General features: G+C 44.1%; 1 protein-coding gene and 1 pseudogene across 1 annotated transcript; both read right to left on the bottom strand.

The window, feature by feature from the left end:
- Positions 1–2,502: 2,502 nt before the first annotated feature.
- LOC109477951 (kelch-like protein 12) lies at positions 2,503–4,398 on the bottom strand. The gene is made up of 2 exons (XM_019779408.1): positions 3,937–4,398; positions 2,503–3,399 (listed from the first exon to the last, which is right to left on the bottom strand). The coding sequence occupies exons 1-2, from the start codon at positions 4,396–4,398 to the stop codon at positions 2,503–2,505; spliced, it is 1,359 nt and encodes a 452-aa protein (XP_019634967.1).
- A 364-nt stretch (positions 4,399–4,762) lies between these two features.
- LOC109477950 overlaps positions 4,763–10,803 on the bottom strand; it is a 10,908-nt pseudogene continuing 4,867 nt past the window's right edge.

Genomic DNA, 10,803 nt, shown 5'->3' with positions numbered 1-10,803 from the left:
ATAAAGCAAAACCGAGCACTAGTAGAAGAAGTTCGGGAATCTATCAGGTAGATAGACATCATAGAGCACGTTTTAAGGTTGTCCCTTAAGACATGAAATCACATCTGTGTGGGTGGCCAGTTCTAGAGACTGGGTACCAAACTGGTTAGTTTACGTTCGAGCGAGCAGATGTTTCGGCTTATTTTGGCATTTTTTAGGCTTCTTTCAATATCGGACTTTCTTTTTGTACTGGTACACATATCTTTTTTGGGCTTGCAAAAAAAAAACACAACTAAAAAACGCCAAACATAAGCAAAAGTCCAAACCTCTGCTTGGAGCAACATTCGCTGTAACAGTCGCTACCGAACAATTACTGTGGGCCTGAGCTGAGAGGACTATTAAATAATGAACCAGGATGGTACGCAGGCTATATAGCTAGAGCAGTTCTATAAGAAGAGACATCTAACATACCTTGTCACAACGTATTGGAGTAGATGCGTTCCACAGGGTATGAATTCCTAGCGAAGGAAAATGTCGCGCTTCAGTCACCCAGGTTGTCTGTCTACGGAGGTGACTCTATTCTTGTCCGAGCACCCTGTTTTCCCCGGGCAAGATATTTGGAAAGGTTGGCAGACACAAACAATACAGCACAGCCCTTCAATTTGCTGCGATTGGATGTTTAAATCTGACATCTGGGTCTGATTGTACAGCCCGTGGATCGAAAGGTGACCCGACCTTTTCATGGGAACACCACATAGCCTGGAGTCCAGCCATCTTAGATTCATCTTAGCTTTGGTCCGCTTCCCAAGATCCGCTACCCAGCCAACAGGTGCGGGGCAGCGGATCTTGAGGAGTGGACCTTAACAAGGCTGGACTCCAGGCTAGCCTAGCCTGGGTACCATCCGGATTTTCGCTTCGCAACGCTCGAAAAACATTTTCCGGATGGTACCCAGGCTAAGGCTAGATATCACAGGGTCGAAAGTTGAGCTAGGGGTTCGCGGAAAAGGCCGGGTAGCCAGCCCAGGCATGTGGGTATACGGAAAAGGTGAACTGGGCCCCATACGTGCGGGACTACCTTGAAGTGCTACCTTGTCTTTACGGCTGTGGGTAGGCTGTTTGTGGGTAGTGGATGTGTGTGGTTATTACTGTTATTAGCAACTCAAACCTAGTATTTATAACTTCAACTATGTACTTGTGAAGAGAAATACCGTTTGCAACAAAGGAAATTTGCATGACAAATGTTTTAAAAGGTTATAATAGTCATTAAAATACTTTGGTGTGTTACACCGAAGGACGGCTATACCGGCTATACCGATACAGAAATGACTTTATCTTATGTTTCCATTTAAATCTACTGAATACAACAGCTCAGGTAGTATAGAGAATATTCAATCAGGATACAATAGCAGAAAACACTATTCCATATCGGTGTCCGCATTGATGCAATCATAGCCCTAGTGTTACATACAGACTGTCATACACATACTGGTACCTAGATTTTAGCTGAGAACGCTATACTCACTTCATTCTACACCCCAATTCTTGCCTATATCATTCGCGTCTAGGTTCCAGACATACACACTGACAGCAGTGGGATTTTGTATGATATATTTTTCTGTTCCTTGATCTTTGAACAATTGGTTATAACCATAGAAAAATCCTGGTGGATCTCTGAACATCTAGAAACAAGCCATGATTTACATGTTCGATGTCTAAAACAAGTTGGTGGTTACTGGTCAGAGGACATTAAGCCCCCACTTGGGTTTGATACTATTGTGTGAACATACTATGATACTTCATTACACAGTTGTAATAGGTGCTTTACATCAATGAAAAATGTAGGATAAAGAAATTAGGACCAATGTCTTTCAGGGTGCCTTTTGATTGGCAACATGCTGGATCTACATGTATTTACCTAACCTTAATTACAGTGCATACAATTAGTATATAACATATAACATGCTTGTAAGTATATCTGCAGAATAGCCTTGCCATCATAGATCTGGTGCCGTCAAGCTCATTGGCACAAAACTGCTGATGTGTGTCTAATCTCCAATCAGATCTTTGGGTCATCTAAGATTATCAAGTTCCCTAACAGTCGTTCATTCAATGGTAGTGGCTGAAACACATCATTTTCTTCACTAACATCTGCTTGGAAATGGATGTTCATATACCTGGACTTGAAAAGACTATTTGAGAGAATTATGAGAACAGTTCTATTTGCATATGCAATGATCCTTTTCCTAGAAATTGTGAGCAGACCAGATCATTACAATTAATCTTTCAAAAAGTAAAGCGTTGTCGTGGTCAATTTGGCCATTCAACTATGGAGTTCTAATGGCTTCGTATTTCATCATCATGGCATTTGAACGTATAGTGTTATTTTAGGCTTTTCTTTTACCTTGGGAGTAACATGGTATCTCCAGGCACTTTTTGCACTTTGTTAACACCTTTCCCCTGCATCTCTCACATACATTTGGGCTGTGAGTCAAGTTGAGTCAGAGTTTCGATCGAGTCAATAGACTAATTGATTACCTCCTCTTTCTCCAGTGCTTCAAGGTCCCGGCAGTACCACCCGACACTGCTCTTCGTGGTTTGGAGGAAGCTGTGGCCGAGTATGGCAAAGGGGAGGGGCGTCCGCCTTGGTAACATGTGTCCATATGCGTAGTTGTAATTGAAAATGGTGCCCACGATGCCCTGACCATTCATGCAGCGGAAACTGCGAAAGACGTACGCGTCCTCTTTCCAATCTCGTTCATTGCCCTTACTTAGGGTCTCTTCTTCGGCATCGAAGATGTATAGGCCGTCATACTTTGTACAACTGGTACGGATATACAGTTTGCCCTGGACAGTAGTCGCGATAATGTCAACGCGCTCCACAGATCGCCTGGGAACGTAGGTATCGGCGCGTCGCCAAACATTGGTTTTCACATCTAACGAATGGACACACAGTTTTTCTTGATTCCTACTTCGCTGGCCATGGATCCTATATCCCCTGCGAGCATCGAGCAACAACGAAGAGCTGAACCGTACGTCAATCGGACGATCATCGGTGCCTTTCTGCACTTCGATGAACAAAACCTTGTCCCTGAAGGCCGTTACTTTCAGGGTTGATGCAGTGCGCAATGGCGGTCGAACAAGTATCTTTATCCAAGCTCCCTCTACAGGATCATAGCAATCCATGGTCATCGAAGACGTCGCCTCAGCGTCACCACCGACCACGAAGAGTTTCCCGTCAACGACTACTGACTGATGCCTTGCCCTGCCGCGAGGCATGTCGGGCAGCCTCAGCCAAGTGTCCGAAGGGAAATCGTACCGAAAGGCTTGCTTGGATGGGGCAGAATGGGGGCCCTGGCCGAGTAGAGGATAGACCCGCCCACCTGTCACGTACAGATGTCTCCCTGCACTTGCAACGCTCATGTAGCCGGAGACAGGCGTTGGGAGGGTAGTGATGTGGTAGAATTGTTCACTGTCTGGATCAAAGCAAATTATGCATTGTAGGGGCGTCGCCTGTGAAAGGATAAACTGCTCGTCGTGAGGATTGACTTGTTTCTTGACTGCTTTCCAGCCACCCACAATGGTTGCTAAGTTGTCTTGTGTTCCATGCCTGCGACTACTCTCATCTTCTCCCTGTACGTCTGTACCGAGAAGATGTTTTTCCTTAGCTGCTGTGATTTTTGCCAGGCATTCCGCGGACCCTTGTATCACAGGGTGTAACTCCAGCTTCTGTAGCACGCTGACCCTCACGCACGACAGACGGATCTCTTGTAAAATCCTCAGGGTTGCTTTTTGTTGGTTTCCGGGGTTTTCGTCGAGCCATCGGATTACAGAATTGACAACGTCGTCTTCATTGGTGACTTTCAGATGCTCGTCTCCGAGTAGATCTGCGAGCTCTTCCGCTGAAAGGTTCAGGAACTCCTCTTCCTGTGTGACGTCTGAGAAGTTTAACACTGTCATGTCCCTTGCTTTCTTTTTTAAGGCAGAAAAACCATAAAGGTCGGCCAGACTCATGACGCCCAGACAGTTGGACTGACAGAGGTTGTCTTGGATGAACTCACGGCAGTACTCCACTATCTTCTCCAACTGAAGCATGTGTGCCGTCTGCAAAATGTCCTGGACGTCATCTTTACCGATGCGGATTTCCCCGGTATACAGGAAGTCCAGGATCTTGGAGAAGCTGGTGGAGTCTATCCCGCACAATTGTATGACCTCTGAATCACTCTCGGAGAGGTTGGACGACAGCATGGTCTTGAAGTACCGCGTGGATGCCAACACGGCCCGGTGACAGGGGAATTCCTTACCCTCGACTTGTACCACCACATCAAGGAATTCTCTGGTCTCACGCTGACTGGCAAGTTCAGCAAGGAGCTCGCGTGCATGGGCATAGTTGTTGAAGAGATCGCGACGGGAACGTGGCATACGTAGGGGTGGTATACGTACTGGCGGCGGCGGCGGCGTACTGTCATCAGATTCCATATAGCACCTTCTGCGGTATGGTGGGAGTACTGGCGGCCTTGGACTGTCGTGGCACGGGTTATCAGGTGCAGAATCAGTCAAGGTCATAGTACTAATCTGGTCCAATTCATCATAGTCGTATCCATAGACGTCGACAAGGGGGCCGTCATCTGATTCTCTGTACATGTCTCTCCTTCTGCGGGCCATTGTAGGGGTTAACACCCTTGTACTGTCGTGGTACGGGTTATCAGGTGCAGAATCAGCCAAAGTCAATACACTAACCCGTTCTATATCATAGGTATAGTCGTAAAAGGTATAGTCGTCGTCGTCACTCGAGGACATGCACATGGCGGCGGTTCACCTGGTATTCTATGATATCTGCTGGACAGAAAAACAGGGAAGTTTTAACATGGCTACAGGGAGACAATCTTGCGACGCAAGTCAGTACGTATGCATGTACAATATATCAAAGTCCACCATCAAACCTCATGAAGCTAGCTAGCCCACCAACCTGCAAATGATTCCAATGTTCAGCCCTGCTTTCCAGCAGAACAGCAGTGTTTTGGGGGTTTGACAATTCTTCACTTCATACACGTCTAAATGCATGGAATGCTATCAAGATACATATAGCTCGAACAAGAACCGACCGAGACCAGGAAATGTTCCTTTTAACGTGACAACTTCTGCATAACAGTTTCGGAGCGCACGGGCTTATGGGTACTCTTTTATGCCTTTTTTTTTACTTCTTTCAAAAGCAAGCCCAGTTTATGATAGCATGTGTACTTTGTTTTTGCTATTTTTCAGTTTGTATGTCCTCCCAAGGGAAAGTATGATTCCAAAGAGAAAGAACCGGTAGCACGTAGACCCTTGTATGCCTCAATGGAGATTGTTATAACGTTAATCATTATAAGGTCTACAAATAGACGACTTGGCGCATTTGAATATAGAGCCGGTTTGAACAAGCCAACATTCATAAATACGAGACGATATGATACACTAAACCAAACTAGATGGATTCCTGCAGGTTCATACAGTCTATGAATTTATGCACAAGTTTAATCACATCTTCTAGTAAGTATTTCCCCACTTTTGCAGTCAGCCTGGGGATCAGCCCTTTTTTTGTAACGGGGCTTCTCGCACTCGAGCTCGCTACCCCGAAAAAAAACGGATGTCGGTGCAGCCCTAGCCTGTGTTTACTCAGTCGCTCGCTGGCTTCAATTAATTGACACCCCCTCCCCGAATTGTCAGGCGGGCCGGCCGCTAGGAGCTTTACTTAGTCAGACTACTACATGCGGTATTGACAGCATCAGCATTTCGTTATTACCTTCGCCAAGAAGGTTATGTTTTCAGTAGCGTTTGTCTGTGTGTGTGTGTGTGTGTGGGTGTGTTTGTGTGTGTGTGGTTTAGCAAGATAACTCGAGAAGCAGTGGATGGATTGGAATGAAACTTGGTAGGTGGGTAGGTCTTCATGAGACCTAGAAATGATTAGATTTTGGCCCCCTTGCGGCTTTCCTAGGTACTGCAGCTGAACTTCCGGTTTTGATATCTCATGTTCTGGACATGCTAGGGTCATGAATTTTGGTTGGTAGATAGCTCTTGGGGTAGGGAAGACGTGACATGAGTTTGGGTCCCCTAGCGCCTTGTTCTAGAACTGCAGGAGCATTTGTTGAAAAAAAAATTGAAGGACGATAACTCAAGAACCGGTTGACGTATTGTCGTGATTTTCGGTATGTAGGTAGTTGAAGTGATGCTGGACATAATCAGATGGCAATTATGCAAATCAGGAGCTAATTTGCATAATTAATGAGGAAATTCTATAAATCTGCTTTGTTCGATAATAGAACTATGAAACACTTGTGACATCTACTTGAGAACGAGAAAAACATCTGAGGATATAGATTATGTAAATGAGGACCTAATTTGCATAATTAATGGCAAATTCTTATAATTCCATAGTTGTAACTGCTGCACCCCGAATTTCATACTTGCCACATTTGGAAGTTAAGTGAAGGTGAACATCAATAAATGTAATTTATTCAAATTTTGACCTGATTTGCATAATTTATGAGGAAGTGCTATAATAGCCTTTTTCTTATGATAAGGCTGTCATTGGATGGAGAATATGATCAACTAATCCATGCAAATGAGGCTCTTATTTACAAAATCAATGATTAAAATTGTATAATTCGTCACCCGCAAGGGTTAACATCATTTGGCGAAGGTTTGAGATCGTGGAACTCTTGTTGATCTATTTTTTTCTGTTCTTTGATCTTTGAACAATTAATCATTAGCATAGAAAAAAATCCAGGTAGATCTCTAAACATCTGGCTTCACAGAGGCGAGTTGTAGTACTCCAGTCATAAGCTCTGGCGAAGGTGTCTGATAGACGAACCGCAAGATGAGAAACGTTACTAGCTATGAAAAGCAAAATTCCAATATCCTATGTTCTACCAACCTGGTGGAACTTTTTTCAGCCGTATAAGGCCGTTTTCCCATCTCAAGCTCTCTTGGTGGCCATTATTTGTATACACACTAAAACCATTTGCATATACATCTAAAATGTTATATATCAGTTTTAACATGACTATAGACACAATTACTGTAAGTCTACAAATTTCCGCGGTATATTTAGATTCGCGGATTTCGCGGGGACGTTTGTACCGCGAATCTATTTCCCCGCGAATATGTTTTGCGTAAGTGTGCCCCCCTCCCCACATGCATTCAGGACGGACTTCGAGTTCAAGCGAAACACACGATCCACATATCACCGCAAATCAACTTTATTCTTAGCAGATGTACGTAGTTGAGTACTGTATCAAAACTACTAGTATACAACGCAAGTCAGTACGCATGCATATCGAAGTATATTTACGATTAACATGGCTTATGAAGCTAGTCCACCAACCTGCAAATTGCAATGCTCAGCCCTACTTTCCACAGAGAACAGTAGTGTTTGTTATTCGACGGTTCTTCACTTCATAGACGTCTCAGTGCATGGAATGCTATCAAGACACATATAGCTCGGACAATATACAAGAACTGAATGGAGACCAGGAAATGTTCCTTTTATCGTTACAACTTCTGCATAACAGTTTCGGAGCGCGCGGGCTGATGGTTACTCTTATATGCCACCATTTTTTTTCTCATTTCAAAAGCAAGCCCAGTTTATAGTAGCAGGTGTACTTTGTTTTTGCTATTCTTCAGTTTATATGCCCTCCCAAGGTAACAAATTGCTTTCAAAAAGAAAGAGCCGGTAGTACGTTGACTCTTGTGTGCCGCAATGGAGATTGTTATGATAACGTTAATCATTATAAGGAGTACAAATAAACCATCGTACTTGGCGCATTCAAATGTAGAGCTGGTTTGCACAAGTCAACAAGGAGACACTCATACATGATGATACACTTGACCAAACTTGAATTGCTGCAGGTTCATACACTCACGTTAGATTAAATCTTTTAGTAAGTATTTTTTCCATAATTGCAGCCCTTAATTAGCCTGGGTGCCACCCGTTTTGTAACGGGGCTCCTTGCACACGTACACGGGTACAACATGGGATGGCTCCCAGGCTATGCACCCCTGCCTGTGTTTATTCTAGCTCGTGATCAATCTCTCCCTATATAAACTGGGGTTAATGGATGAAACCCCTAGCCTGATGTCCAGCCTTGTTAGCTTTAGTCCTCTCCCGAAGATCTTGGGGAGCGGACTGAAGCTAACAAGGCTGGACACCAGGCTATGAAACCCCCGGCCCTCCCTGTCAGGCGGGCCGGCCGCTAGGGGCGCTATTTAGTCAGGCTATTGCAAGCCCTAAAACTAAAAGTTAAGACTTTGAATTGGCACAAATTTGCAGTAGATCGTTCACCTTGGCACAATTCAGAGCTCACAAACTGACAGCAAGAACCCTATACCCTCTTCAATATACCCCCATTATTGCTTTGAAGGTACTAGTACCATTATTTCATTTACGCCTTGATTCCAGACAATATATACACACTGACGACATCAGCATTCCGTCTATTGATTTATTTTTCTGTTTATATTCTGAACTTTAAACAAATGATTATTAGCAAAGAAAAAAATCCGGTTAGATCTCTAGCTAAACATCCGGAAATAAGCTATGATTTACAAACAAGAATAGTGGTGGTTATCATAATGGTGGCTACTGTTCAGTTTAAAGGACATCAAGCGGTCCAACTTAGGTTCTGGTTATGTGACCATATATACTTAATAAGGTACTTGCATTAATGAAAAAATCTAGGATAAGATAAAATACAATTCATGTCTTTTATGATCAGTTACATGTTGGGAACTGAGAACAGCATCTTAGAACAGACCCTATTGACAATGTTAATCACAATATACCAGCAGTAATTATTTGCCCTTTACCATTCTTAGCATAAATCCAAAATGTTCACATCTGTTTGTAAGCGCATGAAACACAAGAATAGCCTTGCCACAGTACCGTGATCTCAGGTGCTGTAGAGCTTACTTTTTTTGGCACAAAATAGTAGTAGTTATGTTTATCTTACTAGCCTCCGAGCAGATCTTGGGGTGAAAGGTGATCACATTCTCTGATCAACCAGATTTTCTGGCAGTCCTTCAGTCTTGAAATGATGTTATTTAACGTTATTAAGTGTTTGGCCTCTGCCTGTCTCACAGACTAAACGGGAATTCGGAGCCAACTCGAGTCATTCAGAACGGCGTAGCTCCAGTAGGCACACTGAGTGACCCCGGCTCTCGTTTGCCGAGCCGGGGTCACTCAGTGACACCTGTCAGTGACGTCTCTTTCAAATCCTGGCATCTTGTTTTTTTGCTCTTAAGTTAGATGTAGGGTCTCAAGAGGACGTCATCCATAAAATTTACTTGCGGCATAAACGGTTTATTCCATTTACTTGCATCCTCAAATTGTAGTTCAGTTTTACATACACTTGTATGGAAGCCTGCCATATACATTTAATCAAATGTGAAATACGTAGCCGAAGCAGTGGTAGCCATCAGCTGAATTAATTTCGATTCGATTCGAGGGCATCAATTGCCATCTTGGGGAGCAGTATGGGTCCTCTTGTCCCATCCTTCCCTAGGCATCAGCAGCAAACGAAACTGTTCTCGCCGATACACTCTGCTTTTGGGCTCTTTATGTCTCGTATAGGGCCCAAGTCTCAATAGGCCTTCAATAGACTCACCGTCTGATTTTACACGCTGAGCCTCGTCGTCTTTCGTCAGTGATGCAAGGTCCCGGCAGTACCACCCGGCACGGCTCTTCTTGGTTTGGAGGAAGCTGTGGCCGAATAAGGCAAAGGGAAGGGGCGTCTGCCTGTGACGTAACCCATACCAAATGGTGTCCACGATGGCGAAGCCCGTGGTCTTCTTTCTAACGTTGCGGTAGCTGTGCTCACATTTCGCGCGAAGGACGTCCCCATCCCAGACCCACCCATCTTCTCTATCACCCTTCGTTAGGTTGTTCTCTTCGGCGTTGAAGATATAAAGGTTGGAATGCTGGGTACTAGTATATTGAGTACCGTAGCTCCAACCTTTGGTTTTCACATCAAACGCAAGAACACACAACTTTCCCTCAGTCTCAAGTCCACCTTCTTCTTCGAACCACGAGAAGCAACCGTGGTTTACGTCCGACCGAGACCAGGAAATGTTCCTTTTAACGTGACAACTTCCGCCTAATAGTTTTGGAGCGCGTGGGCTTATGGGTACTTTTTTATGCAGTTTTTTTTTACTTCTTTCAAAAGCAAGCCCAGTTTATAGTCGCAGGTGTACTTTGTTACCTCCATGAAATGTGTCATGGAGGTTATATTTTCAGTTGTGTTTATCTGTCTGTCCGTCCTTCTGTTGGTCAACAAGATAACTCAAGAACGCCTGGATGGATTGATTTCATACTTGGTGTGTTGGTAGGGTGTGACGAAAACTGGAAATGATGAGATTTTGGTCCCCCTAGTGGCTTCCCTTGGTACTGCAGCGCAACTTCCGGTTTTGATATCTCGCGATCTGGACATGCTAGGGTCATGAAATTTTGATGGAAGGTAGCTCTCGTGCTTGGGAAGAAGTCTTATGAGTTTGGGCCCCCTAGCGGCTTGCTCTGGAACTGCAGGGCACTTTCTGGCGAAATGTTTAAAAGCCAATAAGTCCAGACAGGAACAACATACTTTCATTATTTTTGGTGTGTAGGTAGCTGAGAGAGAGATGTACATAATTAAATGCAAATTATGCAAATGAGGACTTTATTTGCATAATTAATCGAGGAAATTCTATAATTACAGTGTTTTACATTATCTCGCGATCTGGACATGCTAGGGTCATGAAATTTTGATGGAAGGTAGCTCTCGTGCTTGGAAAGAAGTCGTATGAGTTTGGGGTCCC

The sequence above is a fragment of the Branchiostoma belcheri genome, unplaced genomic scaffold, assembly GCF_001625305.1.
Source record: "Branchiostoma belcheri isolate BF01 breed outbred unplaced genomic scaffold, Haploidv18h27 scaffold415, whole genome shotgun sequence".
NCBI classification, from domain to species: Eukaryota; Metazoa; Chordata; class Leptocardii; order Amphioxiformes; family Branchiostomatidae; genus Branchiostoma; species Branchiostoma belcheri.
This window is presented reverse-complemented; position numbering and strand designations above follow the sequence as displayed.